Raw genomic sequence first — 18,247 nt, forward strand, 5'->3', positions numbered from 1 at the left:
TCATTCCTGAGGGCTGGCTTTGATTTAAAAAAATGGACAGATTTATTGTAAATCAGGTAAAAAAAAAGTTGAAATATATTTGTAAAAATAGGGTAAATAATTGATTTGAATTATATTTTAGCATTACATTATTTCACTGTACCATTGTGGGTTATTTTGTCCAATCCTTAAATCCTTACATCAAAGATAATTCACATCAACACACGAGGGAGCTGAAAATTCACCCAGATAGTGACAACATGTAAAAATTCAACATGACCCGACTAATCACACTATCAGGATTGTGCCATCCCTTCGCCATTATACTGTGAGAATGATGTGGAAGTAACAAACCAAAAATGATCAAAATACTGCACAAGGGTTAATATTTTTCTTCACAACAAGTTTGGGGTGACAGGATATCATTTCCTCCTGCTGAGACTGAGCCATGGTATCAAGTCCAGTGGTTGATGAGGCTACGTTTTCCCATCACTATCACTTATTCGATCAATTGGATAAAATTGTATTCTATAATTAAATGTATTACAGGGCCATTTTTCAGTACTCTTTATTATTAACCAATTAGTTGTTTATTGGTCTTGCATAGAAATCGAAAAAAAAAACCCACTAGAGCTGTTACTATCAAATAGTTTTAGAATCAATTATTCTGTTGATAATTTCATTGATTAATTGGATAAAATTGTGTTTTCCATTTAAGTGTATAGCAGAGCCATTTTCAGTGCTTTTTATTGACCAATCAGTTGTTTATTTTGTCTAGTATAAAATTGAAAACAAAAACAACACTCAGGCTGTTACTATCAAATAGTTTTAGAATCATGATTTCTTTTGATTATTTCCTAGATTAATCCGATAAAATTGTGTTGTACATTTCAATGTATTTCAGAGCCATTTTTCAGTACTGTTTTTGAACCAATTAGTTGTTTGTTGATTTTGTTTTAGAATGAAAAAAACTAAACAATAGTTAAACATTAGCACATGAGTGGAATGTTACTTGCCAAATTTTAATTATTATTATTATTGTTTTTATTTACTGTTTAATTACTGCTCATTTACTAAAAAATGTCTTCCTTTTAAAAGAACAGTAATGGAAGATTGACGCGACATAGTTTTCATTGTGAATACTTGTGTTGTAAAATGCGGTTGCAGGTTTGTTTCAAGGTTAAAGAGTAAGCGGATGACAGGTTAATGACCCTTGACTTCATGACACAATGACGCACATTTCATTTGTAACAGAGTTCACGTTTTAAAAACCCTCTCACTTTGGTTTTTAACGTTTTTGTGTTGTTGTGTTATTATTTCGATTGCTCTATTCATCTACAGAAAATAAGATTAATTCATTCAAGTCTTCAAGTCTTACATACTTCTTCTTCAGTCATCAGCAGTTTTTTTTTATTTGCATAGCATCATGTGCGTTTGTTTAAACTATTAAAGCATGTCAGGACCAAGGTTCAACAAGCACTTTTCAAAGTATGCCAATCAATTCTGGCACCGACAAATCATGTGAGTCGCGTTAAAATATTTTTATTTTTTTCCACCACTTAGCATACTTTTCAATTAGGGATACCCAGATCCTGATCACGTGATTGGAAATCAGGGCGCAATCACGTAATTTTCAACTGATCGGAATCGAGGGTATGGTTAGGGTTAGGTTTTATATAAATATATATATATATATATATATATATATATATATATATATATATATATATATATATATATATATATATATATATATATATATAAAACGTGTATTAGCTTTGAATAGAAAACAAAAGAGAATAACAACCAAACAAAAAATACTTTATGACAAATATAAACGTTCTAAATATGTACATTGTATAATATAATATATAAAGTATATAATTGTATGTATTAAGAAAAAATCTTTCGTTACGCACTTCAAAAATGTATCGAACAATTCTTTTTTCTGATCTGTTAAAGTCACTCATATCAAATGGGTGATTATTAACTCATTCACTGCCAACCCAGTAAAAATGCATCTGACATTTTTAGTCATCATTGGCAGTGAAGGAGTTAAATTTTTCCATAAAATGGCCAGTTATGTCTTTTATTTACTGCAAGTAATGAATTTCTAGTCTGTGATTGCTACGGGTGATGTAAAGTGACAAGTAGTATGATTAACTCATTCACTGGCAGTTCAGTAATAATTGATATTTGATGTTTACAGTCATCAATGGCAGTGAAGGGGTCTCATTAAATTAATATTTACTCAGTACCAATGAGTGATATTTAATGCTTGTAATCTGCTGCCTTATTTTAAATGAGTAAATGATTTATTTTATTTTATTTTTTTAGTGTGTGTTTTGTCTGCATGGACGTATGGGGGCAGTGCTCAATTAGTGATGTAATAAAGTGCAAAACCTTTCGGGCCGGTTTGGTACCGAGAGGGCAACAAGAAGCAAGAATGGTTCGAAATGCGAGAATGAAGTTAAAAAAACAAATTTGTTATGTTCTGTAGTGTTTTGCTTGTGCTTTAGTAAGCGTTGGGGATTTCTGCTCCTTTCTGTTTGGGTTTTTGGTTGGGCTTTGATTTATCTTTTTACATCCTGGTTTGTTTGGTCTTTTGTTCATGTTCCTGTTCCCCTTGGGTCAATGTCTTGTCAGTGTGATTGCATCCACCTGTACTTGTTAACCTGCTTTCCGTGTTGGCCAATCAGCTCACTCTTCCAATTGTTTCCCGTCCAGGTGTTCCGTGTTGTCTCGTTCATTCTCGCTCATTCTTTGTTACTTTTGTCATTTATTTTTTCACTTGCTTCTTATTGAATTATTTTTTCCTATGCACCCTGCCTCCCTGCTTATGGGTCCAAATCTTCCACACTTACCCCACCAAGCTCTAATAAGTTGCATTTGCATGATGGAGGCCCTTTAAATACACAATATGCAATTCTCTTCGTTTTATATTTACTTCGACTTGGAGTGACATGAAATTGTAAGTGGGTTTTTAATGAGGTTCTTTGCAATGTGTTCAGTTGCTCAAAATGTTGTGGCAAGAGGGAAGAATGAAAAGATTTCAATCACTCTCTTCCCGATTGCGCAATTCAAAAGTAGTTTCACACAATAAGCATACTATTCGGCTGATCCATCTCATTGCTTTCTCTTTCCCACAAAAGCGACACACAAAGATCTTGCTTGTGGAGAGGAGCCGTATTACCAAAGCACTTTTGAAAAGGGTTGCTTCCTCCTTTTCTGATTATAATATTTTGAGTGGATTTGAGGGCACTGACGTATTTGAGGAAAGTAAACATCAATCCCATCTAAGTGCGCTTTTAAAATGATTGTTATGACGCTGGTGGCGGAACAAGGCAGCCATGTAGTGATTGGAAAAATATATACAAACAATCATACCAATATACGGGAATATACAATCGGTTTATGGAACGCTTACCAAATGTATAGGGACATTTTCTGAAAATTTGGTGCAGTACTGCAGAATTATGTCACGACTTTGGGTATTTTGCTTTCTATCACAGTATTGTAAAATATCAAGGCTCTCCTTCGGGAAAGTGTTGAGTGCCGACTCTAAGGAGAGCTCTTTTAAGCAGCGTATGTTTGCAGTGACCTTGGCCTTCTAACTCTGTCCACAGCGCCTCTCAGCTTTGATAGCATAACAACACAAAGCTGTTTTACGAAGCAAGCCGTGAGGTCAGGAAAAACAGAGGCGACGTTGTCGTTAACGCAAATGCTACCGGTGCTTCTTAATGCTTGAATTTAAACACGACGCCTCCGTTATTTACTGCGTTAATGTGCAGCATAGTATATCTGTCGCTTAAATTCAAACGGTCAGTCCTTCACGGCTTTAACAGATTACTTCAGGAACACTGGGAGCAATATTTAAAGCGTTTTTCGTGTAAATGCTTGAACACAAAGTTGCAGCTGTCTGTCCACGTGCTGTGAGTTGGTATTGCTTGTTTGCTGCAACTTTTTTTTTTCATCCTCTTCCCAAGCTTCACTTCTATTTGCCCACACTTTCCCTGAGCTCAGCCTCTGACCCATTACCCAAAAGTCCCACAAAACCTGTTTTGTTCCAGTCCCTTTTAAATAACACACCTTTTTGCCAGATGTGGCTCCTTGCTCCGCTTTCCAAGTGGCTATTAATACAAAGTTGTGTACAGAAAAAAAGTAAGTTGTCATGACTGCAGGATTTGCTTGTTGACGTGCTGAGCTGTTGCAGAGTGAGTGAGCAATTGAGGCGGTAAATAAAAAATGAAGTCACTTTTGGTAAGTACTTAAGAGGCTATCATCAGGCTGAGTGCATTACAACGAGCTACTTCACCCCCCCCCCCCCCCCCACACACACACACACACACCACTGCCTCCTTAGAACATTATGTTTAAAAGTTCCGAACTGTGCGTCTGTCATCCAGATTTGCCTTCCGTGAGTCATCACTTTTCCACATCACTGTTAGTGTCGACTGCACTAACAAACATTATTATTATACTTACATCAGCATATAATAAATAATATATTCTGTCAGTCCCTGCACAGACCGCTACTGAGCAGAGCCTCCACAATTAATAAAAAAGCGAAATGTAATTCCAAGACTTAGTCATTTCACATGAAATTGCAGGTTTAAAAAAAAAAGCGTAAAAAAACAAGATGAACAGAAAATGACATAAAAAGTCAAAATATGAGAAAAAAACACGATTGCGCTAGTTAATCCTTAATAATCTTCGATAGGTCTTCGAGGGCAGGGGTCCTTCATGTTTTCCAGGTTCCTCTCCCCGCAACATCTGATTCAAATGATTAGCTCATCAGCAAGCTCTGCAGGAGCTTGAAAATTAAACTCATCATTTGAACCATTTAAGAGGAAAACAGAAAAGGTGCAGGATAATGGCACTCGAATATTGGACTTTGGCATAGAATGTAAAATAATTTAGCGTTATTGAGTGTACATGTTCTTGCACTAAAGAGACACACCTTTTTAAAGTAAAGTTACAATATGAGAAATACTAATTGTAAAAAAGTGACAATTTCTCAAGAAATTAGTAGGTCTTACTCAGTCTTACGTCTCATTTTTTTAGAATAAGAGTGCACCTGCATTTAGACAAAAAAAGTATACTTCAAATAATTACTCAAGAACGCACATCCTCTAATGTGGTCAAACGAAACTAAACCGCACAATTGAAGAATGAAAAAAAAAGGACATGGTTGGTGACTCAGACCCGCACAAAAAGTCATTTATTCTTGCACGTGTACCAATTGAAAATCTTTCTTCTTCTTATACGTTATGAGTTTTCTTTTATCGGTCCATGCACTGCCCTTGCAGCGAGGACAATAATCTGCTATAAAATGTAAATATCCTTCCTCTTTCTTCAGGTCAGATCTGAAGCAAAGTTGTGTTCAACAAGGTTTCAAGAACAGAATGTTTTTTTTACTTTGCAAATTGCATATCACCATGGCAACAGCGTGCAGCAGTATAACAAGGTTTCAATAATTTCTCATCTTTAATCAAGTTGGTTGCTGGTTGGGTATTCATGGGTACAATTCTCAATAATAAATCTTATGTTTAATAGTTAAATTGAAGCGGTATTTGTCAGGTCGTGGGAAGAATTGTGGACCCAAATGCATAATGCATAAAGGCGGGGAGTGCTCAAAATAATCATTTAATATGATACAGGTCATTTGAATTGAAGTCTATTCATTTATTAGCGGTTCATTATTACTGCTCTTGTTGATCTATTGCTGTTTTTTGTTTATGTTGTATTGCCTACCTTATTGTTTGCTTGATTATGGAATGTAGTCTGCTCTGGGAAGTGAACAGAATAAGGATTTCATTGTGTGGCATTACTATGCATAAGACAATAAAACTCTTGAATCTTGAATATAAAGATGACAAAAAAATAAGATTGAAGACTGCATACAAAGTAACAAACAAACAAAAAAAATAGGAATAAACTTAGTAGTAAAAAAAGTGATGATGAGGAATGTAAAGCAACATTGACAATGACAAGGCAAGAACTGAAAAGGAAGCTAAATACACTCAAAACTGATGGACAACAACAAACACCTGGGCAAGACACAATAGGAACAGGGAGCTGATTGGCCAACACAAGGGAAGCAGATTAACACGTAAAGGTGGATGCAATCACAATCAAATGAGACTGATAAGAGAGAGGGGGTGGGGGGGGGCAATAACTCAAAGACAACCTCCCCCCAACAAGACCCCAAAACAGACAGAACATAAATACCAACAGAACATAACTGTATTAATTTTCACTATTAATGATTAAGTCTTGGTTGAGACACGTGGTTCACTCCTATCACTATAAATGAGTCAAATACGCATTTCAATCACCAAAGAGATTTCTTGCTGTAATTGTCAGAGACTTTTTAATCGTAAAATGAGAGACAATGTTGGAGCGAACAGCCAGAGGATGACTCATAATAGAAGCACGTTCCTCAACTTGGCATCTGTTAACTGTGAAAGACCTCAAATAATTCTGCCACGCATCAGGATTTTAGGAGTAATTAGCGAGAGACTGGTGAGTATTCAATAGCTGTGGCAGGAAGTGCACCTAGCTAGCTAAACACGCGATAGCTGGATAGCTAGCATTAACACTAAGAAGCTTTCCACTGACTAGCTAGCTAGCTAGAAAGTCCATGTCTTTCGTTGTTTGATTGTATCCACCTGTTCTTGTCAACCCGATCTTTTAATTAACCAATCAGCACCCTTTCCAGACCTTTGTCCAGGTGTTCCTTGTTGTTTCATTAGTGGTTTGTATTTAAACTCCCAGGTTTGATGATCTTCTTGATGATGATTCATTGTCCTTCTCACGTCCTACTGCTGTTTGGCTGCTGTCTCAGATTTTGCCAGTGGTAGTGAAATGAAATTTCTTGAAGTACTGAATTGGTATGCTAATTGGTTTGAACTTGGTTTCTCATGTCATTGGCAACATCAATTGGTCAAGTAGACCAAGCAGTAAAATATCTGCAATTTTAAGTTTAAATGACAGGAATATAAGTAGCAATATTGAATTAAAAGTGTGTGTGGTGCTGCATAAATTAAAAGCCAAAGTACAGTATTTATGAATATAAATGTGCATGTTTAATTTCTAACATGTCTTGTGGGAATTGAACCTGGTGGCATAGGGTTTCGAAACAACTCTGCATGTTTTAATTTTTTGAAATATTGAAAGAATTTTTGTCTGACGATGATGAAATGATCATATGAATTCACACAATTTTATTGAATTTGTCATAATGCATTTTATTCTAACATCCCACCTGAGCAGATTATGGTCATGCAAAAAAAATACATATATACATATATATATATATATATATATATATATATATATATATATATATATATATATATATATATATTTTATATATATATATATATATATATATATATATATTTTATATAAAATCCTCCTGTTATGTTTGTTTGCAAGGAAGAGCAATGATGCTCCTGGGTCAATTTGACTCAGGGCTTATTTGGTCATCCAAATATGTCCAAAATGTGTGTAATCCAAATTCAATATTAGAATTTTATACTCTTAACATAACAGGAGGGTTAATGGTTGTTGCTGTTTAATTTGAAACTTTCTTGAGCCAGTTCTTGTTTACATAAAACAAGTTAGATTTTTGCATTTAGAATCTTTATTGATGTGTTTCACTGCGTGCATAGTGAACTGAAGTGTGACGAAAAGTGCGAGGTGTCAACTTGCTCTTGGCGCACCATTGCACCCCTAGCGATGCTACATGTAGGGTCCCGATCATAAAACTGTCCCCCTGGGGAAACCATGACTATGGATTAACCACTTATGCTGAAAACAAGTTTGACAGGACCTGCATAAATCCACTGAAAGTCACAAATTAGTGCATAGCTCTCAACTTTGCACCATCCGTTTGATCATAAACTTTGACAGTTTCTGTCTGACCAGCTTAGCAGTTCAAACATTTATTCCACAAAAATACACTAAAGACTCAAGATTACACAGATTATATTCTAAAAATTTGCTGTATTGTTACCAGGCGCCTCATGAAGCATTTTTCTAACCATATAATGAAGTAAAACTTTATTTTCTGTACATTAAATTTAAGAGCTTTGTATGAACAGTTCTATACATGCATAAGATGATAATACACACAAAAAAAATATCCTATTGCTAAACAGGATTTAAGTACTCGGTCAGAATATTTCAATATAGCTAGTGTCCTTCCAAGCTTTTAAAATATTACAATTTACTGTATATTTTGAAAAAAGTATCCAAATAACAGCTTGACTTGGTGTCTGCGCACAATATCTGGTGTTTGAGTCAAATTAAATTAATCAGACATACCACACAAAGCCATATAATACTAAGTACACTAGTACCCTTTCTAATACTGAGGCCAACTACCGTAACCAAAATATTAGCAAGATCTGTATATGCAGTTCTACGCTATTGCAAAACACAATAATAAACATGTATAAAATTGAGCATTATGGTCTTTGTAAAATATTTAGTTTTGAAACAGATGTTATACTAGTACTCTGTAAAGCTGTACCTAATGTTGTGGCCGCTCCCCGTATACCACTAATCTATTGAGTAGCCGTGATGAGACTTTGGAGCACTTAAGACATTTATTCCACAACATGCAAAGGACTCAAGGACATCATCTTTTTTATACGATATAATACAAGGTTATAAAATTGATCCACATACTTGCACAAATGTTTACAGAGCATCCTGTTAAGTCACCATATTCAAGCTGAAAAATATATTTAAAAAGATCACCACGTGGATGAATTAGGTCTATTTAATTTCATCAATATTATAATAACTACCGTTTATGATGATCATAGTGGTGATTCTCATGCTTGACACAAATAGTTGTATGTACAAACATTGGCCGCAAGAGGGCAACCTTTGTTCACAGCCCAGTTTCTGACACCCAGTTGAGTCGTGGACGGGGAATAAACATTAAGAGGAGGGGGCGGGTGCATGCATAGGGGGACACTCAGTTTTAAGTCTATTGCTTTCCAGAGAATGTGCATTTGTCCATCAGTGAAAATACATACAAGGCCCATCAGAAAGAGAAATGTGCGACTCTTGTGATTCCCAAGGTTATCGTCGATATACGTCACCATCCATCCTCCAGCTTCATTTCAGGCATCAAACTAAAGTCTCCGGATCTTCCTTATGTCCTCTTCACTCGGCTCCACACTTCCTTCCTCACTCTCCAGCACCTGCCTCACTTTTTATTTCTTCACTCCCTCCCTCCCTCCCTCCCTCCTCCTGCTCCTCTTCCTCTTCTCCGCAGGGCAGCCAGCGAGGGAGACTGGCATTTCTCGAACAGCGGGAGGGCAAATCTGCACCCAGCATCACTTCACGCGGTGAAAAGATGCATGTGTGGCAAAATGAATTGCATGTGTGTGTCTATGAATGGGTGTTAAGGTGTTTATGGGTAAAAAATTCTCTCTCTCGCTAGATTTTTTTTTCAGAACAGTTTGGGGAATATTTGACCTAATTTGAGGGGAAATTTTCTAATCATGCGGAACGTTTTTTTTTTTTTTTTTCAGAAGCACCATCAAGAGCACTGAAAAGAAATCACCATATGAACCACCAGTGATTCATGAGGCTTAATTTTCCCTTCACGAATTACGACAGCGTGTTGTATTAATTCTATGTAAATATACATTTGCATGGAAAGCCCTTCCCCACAAAAAAGAGGAAAATCAACTTAAAACCGCATAACTCAATCTTTGAATAACATTGAACATTTGAATGTGAAAGAAGTACTATCATGTCAAATCATGTTACAAAGCTGTAAATGATTATATATACCTCTAATTTGATATACAGTAGAATGCTTATGTTTGCACAGATCATCGCAAAAATGCACTTACGTCAAGCGTCGCCTAATTGCCTCTGTGTTGTCAATAACGAGGCAGCAGGGATAGTTTGTCGGCAGATTTTGACTCATTATGAAAAGGAAAAGACGGCTTGACTTGTCTCCTTCGGCCTTAGACGTGTGCTTGAACAAGCCGGAATGGATGTCGGCAGGCGGGAGGAGAAAACAGCAAAGTTTAAACTTCCCTGCTCTGATCTTAGAACAGTTGTCACTTAGGTAAAGAACATCCCAAGTAAGATGATCAGCAAATCATCTTCGATGACTTTCATTTCAAAGAATTGGGTCCACATATGACTGATATGTGATGAAGAAATGCGTCTAAATTAGTACCGTAATTTTAACATGATCATTTTAACAGCATACTCTATGTGTTGTAATTAGATGGATGAGATCTATGTAACCACTAAAGTCAAGAGTAGACTTACATTGGCGTTTTTGTAGAATTCACCCAAATTGAAGTGGGTAGACCTGTACTCTGAGAAGTCGTTATGGGAAAATGAAAATGAAGCCTTATGAATCATTTACTCTTCTGGGGGGGATGGGGTTTATTGTCTTATCACTTATGAAAACATAATAACCTATGATGGGCGGGCAATAAAATAAATAAATAGCTCCTTTTTTGCAGTGATCTCACAAAAAAATGCTAAATGCTAAAATCGCTGTTTAGTGAACAACTTATGAATGAAAATGCAAATTTGGGCTGTCACTCACGTCTGTAGATTTGACCATTTGCATTGAGAGACAGTCGGACTCGCTCGGCTTATTTAGACTTGGGGGACTCATTATTGCTTCCATTTTCACGGAGTTAGGGAAGAGTAAAATGACCCAGGCAGGATAGACACATTTACCAGGCAGTAACGTAATTGGGAAGGGATGAGATCTGTTATTTATTTATTTTTTTTAATCTTGTTGGGCCAGAGGGGAATTAAATACGCAAGAGAAAACGCCGCCTATAATCTGCTGCATTATCGTAAAACAGCCAAACGTTCTGAGAAGGCCAGAACAAAAACACGTAATATTTGATGGCCTTGGTTGCACTTTTTATTTTGAAGTTCCTTTCAGAATCCTTATCGCAACAAGGTTTTAATTAATAATCTTTTTGCCCCCAGAAAGTCTATAGTTTCCTATATAAACGACACGATCTGGTTCTGGAATCACGTTCAATTGTCAATTCTGTGATGACGTATGACTGGAGTTCTTTTTTTTCATGTTCTGTCCGTGTCAATTTCTTTTCCTCATGCAGATGTCATGTGATTCACCAACACTACCTCGGTGGTCCACTGGACGACCGCATTTGAGACATTGAGCATCCCTGCAATGGTTGGTGCTCCTGGTTTGAAAAATAATGGCTAGTGGAATGGAAATGCATTAAATTTCCACACTGTATTGAAACCAAAATGCCATCTAGAGCAGTGGTTCTCAAATGGGGCCACTAGTGCCCCTGGGGGTACTTGGAGGAACTTCAGGAGGTACTTGAGATTTTAAACAAAACAAACATGTAAAAATCCTTTAAAAGAATTTTTAAATTCATTGGTTCAGGAATACATAAGTTCATAAAACACAGTTTATGTTCAGTGGGTTTTTCAATTTTATTTTTGTATAAAGACAGATTTTCCCCCCTACTAGAATGGTTGAACCCAAATTGTCCTGTGCCGCCTCTCGTTACCTGTCAAGTTAATCATTGATTTTTTTAAACACATCTCTATTATGTTCCCAAAAGAGAACATTTTAAGTTGAATATTTATCCGTGTACAAATACTTATTTAGAATTATTTCTTTTTGAAAACAGGTCTGACACTTTATGTTTTTTGTGGACAAATATTTATTAGTAATTAAGTTAATGATTTACTTTTGTGAATACATCTCTACTGTAATGCCAAAACAGGACACTTTATGTTTAATATTTTTCTGTGGCCATATACTGTACGTATTGATAATTAATTTTTAGAACAGGTCTGACAGTTTACATTGATTATTTTTTTGAAAAAATATGTATTAATAATTGTTAGTTTTGTTTGATAACAGGTTAATTCTATGATCCAAAAAAGGACACTTTAGGTTGATTATTTTTTGTGGGCAAATACAAATGAAGTTTAAAAGGGTCTTAACTTTCAGAAATGAGACACTGATGGCATGTTTTAAGTCTTTTTTTTTTTAAACCCCAAAACACTTTGCACTGGTTAAAGGGTACTTGGCTGAAAAGATTTCTCACTGAAAAAAAAGCTTGAGAACCACTGACCTAGAGGAACAAAAAAAATATATAAATGGGGCTCAATTTGCCCGTCACTGGCTACTATTAGTGACCCATAAAGATTAGAGTCGTTTGAACGTCGTTAAAATGCCCCTGGGAAATCGTTTTGCCTAGGCAAAACTTTTTGGTGGCAACATGGCGGTACCTCAATATATTAACTGAAAGGTTCTTCAAAGGCTAATGTGAAGTTTTGATTTTTGCCTTGAAGTGAAGCGAGGATGTGGTGAGAAGAGATGCTGCGGTTGCTCACTTCCGATAGGCGGCGACTTCACTTTTTGGCAGTGGAGATGAGTCACAAAGTTTTTGGGTGGAGCCAAGCGGGAATGGCTTGAGTGCGGTTACGGAAGCGGCGAGGAAGCGATGCCCGGCCGCGGTTCAATTCCTCGGCTCTTCATGAAGGACAGCAGTTGGTCGGGGATCTCGGCGAGGACGTCCTTAGCCAGCCGCGCCATACTGAGGACCTGGTTTCCGGATCTGTCCACGTAGTCTCGGAACGGAACAAACTAGAGTGGCGGGGAATAAAAACATTTTTGCCAAATTCAATTCACTTTGGACTAATTATGATTGAACAACGCTGCCGCACTCGCTTGTCGTTTTGACTAATTGGCCGATTTCAGTGAATAGAGACGATTAATCAATGACGGCTCGCCAGTGCGTGACATTTCTGTCCAATCCTTTTCATTCTTTGAAATTTACACAACAAAAAAGAAACCCTAAATGTAAGATGTACAAATATATTATTCATCCACAGGCTTCAATGGTGTGCCTCTGAGTCCTATTCCCCCGGTACTTCCCGATTGAAGCTGACCTCTTGAGCTTTTTTTTTTTTCCCTATGAAGTCATTGAACTAAACATACTATATTATTAATTCATTATTGATTTTGCCTCCTCTGCTCTGGGCCAAAAATAGAAAAACGTGGTCGGTGGGTAATCCTGGTAAGAATTCTACTACCAGTGCAATTCAGAAATCTCCAAAATTTAAAACTGCTTCAATTATGGCTTGCACTTTGTCGGTTGCAGATACTAATATATTAAGAAATTGATCCATCACAATATCGGTATTATCGTCATCATATCGTCAGACTTGTCTGCATTGCTGTTATTAGGTGAATGAAAAAAACCTTTTGACGAAACTTTGACGAAATTTTGAAGCAGAATAAACCATCGAACAATTGAGTAGTCACGTGGTGCGAATACATACGCTGCAAGCAAAACAAACATTTAATCATGAAGGTTCATTATTGTAGCCTACTTATCACTTTAATAGTAGGCTAATATAGACACTTATGGCATGTGTAGCTTTCGTTTTAAGGTCCTTAATGTCCCTAGACCGAGCACTAGATTCATGAATTGTAATTCATTTAATGCATTATGAATGTGTTTCAATTTAACTACATAAAACTATATTTAATCCCCAAATTGATCAGAAATGCATACTAACCAAATGCACGGGCAATTTTACAAAAATTTACCGGTCCGTCATTGATCATCATCATCAATGCAACAAGGAACCTTCGACTGGCTACACAAGTCTCACTACTTTCCGTCAACCTATTTTCCAAGCAAACCTACAATTTGATGTTATTCTTGCAAACAAAATATGTCCCACTGGTGCCACGTAGGAGAAGACTGGGCACAGCAGAAATGTTCTTCTAATGAGAACCATGCGACTTATGGTGGGTGGAAAAGTCAGCATAGCTGCCATGCAAAATAAACAATATTTTGATCAATAACACATATGCTCTCGTGAATGAGTAGTAGACAATTGATTTTTGTACATTTTTATTTTTCCTCTCCCCCCCACCACGCGTTTTGACTTCCTTGTAGATTTGCTGTCATTAAAAGGTCAAAGGTAATTGGCGGTTGCAGCTTGTATGCAAATGTGATTGAAATTGTAAAACAAGCAGCGGGTAGTAATGTGGATGGGCGCTCATGCTGAAACATAATGGCAATATCAATGCAGTTTTGGCCTGAGAGCAGACATTATGCAGTAAATAATTTGATCAATGTCCATAGTCTTATACCGTTTAGCAAACTCTATATCTGCGCACATGTTGAGATTTTTACTGCTTCAATTGTCTTTTAGTGCCCTAGAGCTGTTGTGCAACAATAATATATTTTCCAAAAATCCCATCCCAAGTGCAACATGACTTTATGAAGTAGAGCAAAATAGATTGGTGTTTTGAGGTTTTAAACACGTTTTGCCTATGCCTAAAAAAGTTCATCGAGTGCAAATAAGTTACGTTTAAATGAACGTCGGCAACCAATTGAGAGGCTGATTGAAGACTTCTTTCATCGTGCCCTTCGGAAACCCACCCAGTCAAATTCAATGATAAGGTGAAGAGTACCTGTACAATGTCTCTCTCTGCAAAGCGCCCTCTGGAGGATACTCTCACCTCATCTCCATCCAGCTCTTCCATTGCTAAAATCAGCAGAGAGAGAGCGTTAAAGAATGACTCAATAAAAGAGCCACTGAGGGGGAAAATGAAAATGATTATCGTAATTACTGGAATGGAACGGCATGGGGAGAAAGGCATTGCGTGGAGTGTGGATAGAACATTCTATGCAACAAAAATGTCATGGCTCCAGCAAAGGCGGTAGAGATTTAAATCACAGGTCAGAAAATGGAGAAGCTTGATAGTTTAAATGTGAAGCTGCGGGGGAGCTTCAGATTGCTTCAGAAGACATTTATGCTGACAATAAGTGGCCACTTGTTGCGTAGATGTGAAGTCTTCGACTGCAGCACCACCACAGAAATGTGCTAGATTTAAAGCCAAGCCCCTTCTGGAAGAGAAATACTACACTGGAAAGATTTCAAACGCCATGTATGTTCATCGGTCACAACATTAAGGAATGTCTTTTTTTTTTTTTACCCCCGTGTTCTGTGTTACCAAAGATTTGAACACAGTTTCTTTTTCAATAGTATGATGAAACATGCCCAAATCTTTACTGTGTTAATTCAATAAGCCAGTAGGCACACAGTACAGCAGCAGTTAGCAATATATTGGTGGTTACAAAGAAATAATATAAATAATAATAATAATTATTATTATTATTATTATAGAATTTGCCAACTTTTGGTTTCATTGTGTTGGTAGTTTGCAGTGGTATAGCATAGAATAGAATAGAAGACATTTATTGGCATTGTATATGGGTATACAAAACAATTGGGAGAGCCACTCTGATTGGTGTTTGTACTGTAAATAATATGAACAATAAATAGAATAAATCATATATTAATAATGAATAAATAGAATATAATATTTTCACGGGAGTCCAATTATTATTTTCTTTTTTTTTAAATTCAGAACAGCATTTTATATATGATTAAAACTTTCTTTTTCTTTCATTTGTTTTGAGTTTAAGTATTTTCTTTTTGAAGTAGATTCATTATTTATTTCGGTTCATGCCTTATTTTACTTGCAGCAGGGTTCCAGATTGCCCTCAAATTGTGGCAGAGTTTGAGATGTGACCATATGTAACCAGTAATTTTTTTGGTCACATTTTGATTTTTTGGGATATATTTTTTTTATGGAATATCATTTGTTGCAAAAAAACACAAAAAAAAAACGTAGGACATTTTGTGCATAAACTATTTAACTGAAACTTTGTATTAGTATTAGTAAGTATTTGAGTATTATAATGCATGTTGACATGCACACATGACCCCCCCCCCCCCCCCCCCCACACACACACACACAGACACACACACGCACACTCGCATCCACACACAGATACCATATGTGACCTTCAAACATCACTGATAAGATTTACTATCAATCCTGCCATTGGATTTCTGAATTAGTGAAAATAAATGACAGTCCAACCCAAGATGAGGTTCAAATCGTCACACATCGCCGAACCGTAGCATCATAGCCGTAACCCTAACTCCGCACCAATTCAAAGGCTGCCTCCTGGAATAAATTCAGCATGGAGGAAGCATATCAATTCATGGCACGCGTGATGACAAGCAAATGTTTTGGCTTTGCCTGAATATAAATCCTAGGTGAACCATGGAAAGGCAATTCTGGAGAAAGCAAAAGATACTTCGCTCCCTTCTCTTTCTGACAGACATGAGCAATTATAGCTTAGCAAGTGTAACTAATCACTACAAGTCAGTTCAGCTTTAGATTCTTTTGTCCTGCTGGGTAAGTTTGCATGGATCTACAGTATGAAATGTTATGTTCTCTATTCTGTCATCCATTCACTATACTAATTATCCTCGACTACTTTGACTCTGATGAATGCAATTTTAATTTCACTGTTAACCTTTGCAAGGATTATAGTATTTTTTTGGGTGATAAGGCATATTTAAAATCCTTTCATTCTCTCAAAATCAACAGTGGACCAATGCATGGATGTTGAATTGAAGCTGAATAGCATTGGACTTGTTTTCTGTACTGGTTAGTTTACCTTAATTTGCACTAATGCAATTGATAACCCAGTGTAGCCTATATATGGGAATGATTAAAAATAGACTTGTTCATTGAGATTGCACCATCCGGTCCGAAAAATACTGTATATATCAATAGATATGATCATGGCCAAGGTTTTTCGGAATGATAATCACACTCCTCAGGTATTCACATGAATGACTGAAACCAAATTTGAACTCTTTCAGTGCCATGGACGAGAATTTTCGTCATGTAGAATATTTAGGTTGTCCAACTATAACTACATGTTTTTATGTTTTAAATGAATGGATAGATTATATAAATATACACACACATTCTTTTCTCGGCCTCCATCAAAATGCTCAAATACTTGGCACTGAAAGAGTTAAAACACACGGATTATTGCTAGAACGGTGACTAGGAATTAACATTGAAGTATTACAAAGCATTGTAATGCTTCGGATTGTTATGATATCACCAGTGCACTAGTTCTTTGCAAAATAGTGATAGAAGTAGGAAAAGTGTTATATTCCAAAATGAGTTGTAATTTGTCTTCCAAATTTTCTTTCCCAACCACAATCCAACTTCCACAATTGTACTACTCACCATCAAACTCAGCGGGCCCGACACCGACGATGATTATAGACAGCGGGAGTGATGCTGCCTGCACACGAGACGGCACACAAAAAAGACCAAATGATCATTCACAGAAGTGAGGCCGAAATGCAAAAATAATGAGATTCTATTTCACTTCAAATAGAGAAACGAATTAAATTAATTTGTTCAAGAAACTAAATAACTCAAGCCACTTTTTTGTTGTCATACAAATCGCATTAACATCAGTTTTAATCTGCCTTTATCTATAAAAGTATGACTTTTTTTGTATAGATTTGGACTCAATTCTCGTGACTACAAGTTGTTGGGATCTTGAGTATATAAAGCAAATACTTAAAAGATTATATCGAGATAAATATCGCATATGCGATTAACATGTGCGGTATAACACGTACGCACATTCTGTTGGAATTAAATGCAAGCCAAAGCAACTCGTTGGAAACATGCCTGCACAAATATGTGTGTTTACTCACATTGACCACGGCCTCTTTGGTTTGGACCATGTCAGATATGACTCCATCTGTGATCATCAACAGGACAAAGTACTGCGAGCCATCTGTTATCTCGGAGGCGCAGCTGGGACACACACACATGAATACATACGTTTGATTAAAAGTACATTGCGCACAAGTCTACAATGATTCTTCAACGCTAATCCATACGTAGAACCAGCTCGTTCTGAAATGTGGGTAAAAGTAAACCTGAGGCCACGTGAAGCAACTTCATGGGGTTCGTGACATTGAAAGAGGGTTTCTGCAGGTGGCAAAAAGCAAATCTAATTCATTGTGTTTCAATGCCATGACAGGAAAAGTTTATTTTCAATTTAAGAGCAGATTACTTTGAACATGAAACTATTTATTGCTAAATTCTATTTCAGCAAAATCTATTTGCAGAACATTGTATGCATTCGTTTTGTTAAGTTTTATACGGATGCACATAGTCATTAGCGATGTTATATTTGATCTTCTGGAGTTCCTGAATAAAATAAAATGGTCCTAGTCATGTGTTTCGCCCCCGTCATCTCCGTGCAAAGTCACATGACATTATAATGCGCACCTAAAAGCCTTCAATTTTCTCAAGAATGACAGTGTGCCTTATAATCCGGTGCGCCTTATACAGCAA

General features: G+C 36.6%; 1 protein-coding gene across 3 annotated transcripts in view; it reads right to left on the minus strand.

Moving 5' to 3' along the window:
- Window positions 1-9,229: 9,229 nt before the first annotated feature.
- The window catches only part of cpne9 (copine family member IX), a 69,097-nt gene continuing 60,079 nt past the window's right edge, over window positions 9,230-18,247 (minus strand). For all 3 annotated transcript variants that reach the window (XM_088441216.1, XM_088441235.1, XM_088441225.1), the window contains 4 exons: window positions 17,599-17,701; window positions 17,117-17,174; window positions 14,465-14,538; window positions 9,230-12,619 (listed from right to left, as the gene is read on the minus strand). In XM_088441216.1, the coding sequence (XP_088297342.1) occupies window positions 12,455-12,619; window positions 14,465-14,538; window positions 17,117-17,174; window positions 17,599-17,701 (400 nt within the window). In that variant the 3' untranslated portion in view covers window positions 9,230-12,454. The remainder of the gene's footprint in view (window positions 12,620-14,464; window positions 14,539-17,116; window positions 17,175-17,598; window positions 17,702-18,247) is intronic.

This window comes from Hippichthys cyanospilos, chromosome 2 (assembly GCF_059441005.1).
Source record: "Hippichthys cyanospilos isolate Australia breed blue-spotted pipefish chromosome 2, RoL_Hcya_1.0, whole genome shotgun sequence".
Taxonomy (NCBI): Eukaryota; Metazoa; Chordata; class Actinopteri; order Syngnathiformes; family Syngnathidae; genus Hippichthys; species Hippichthys cyanospilos.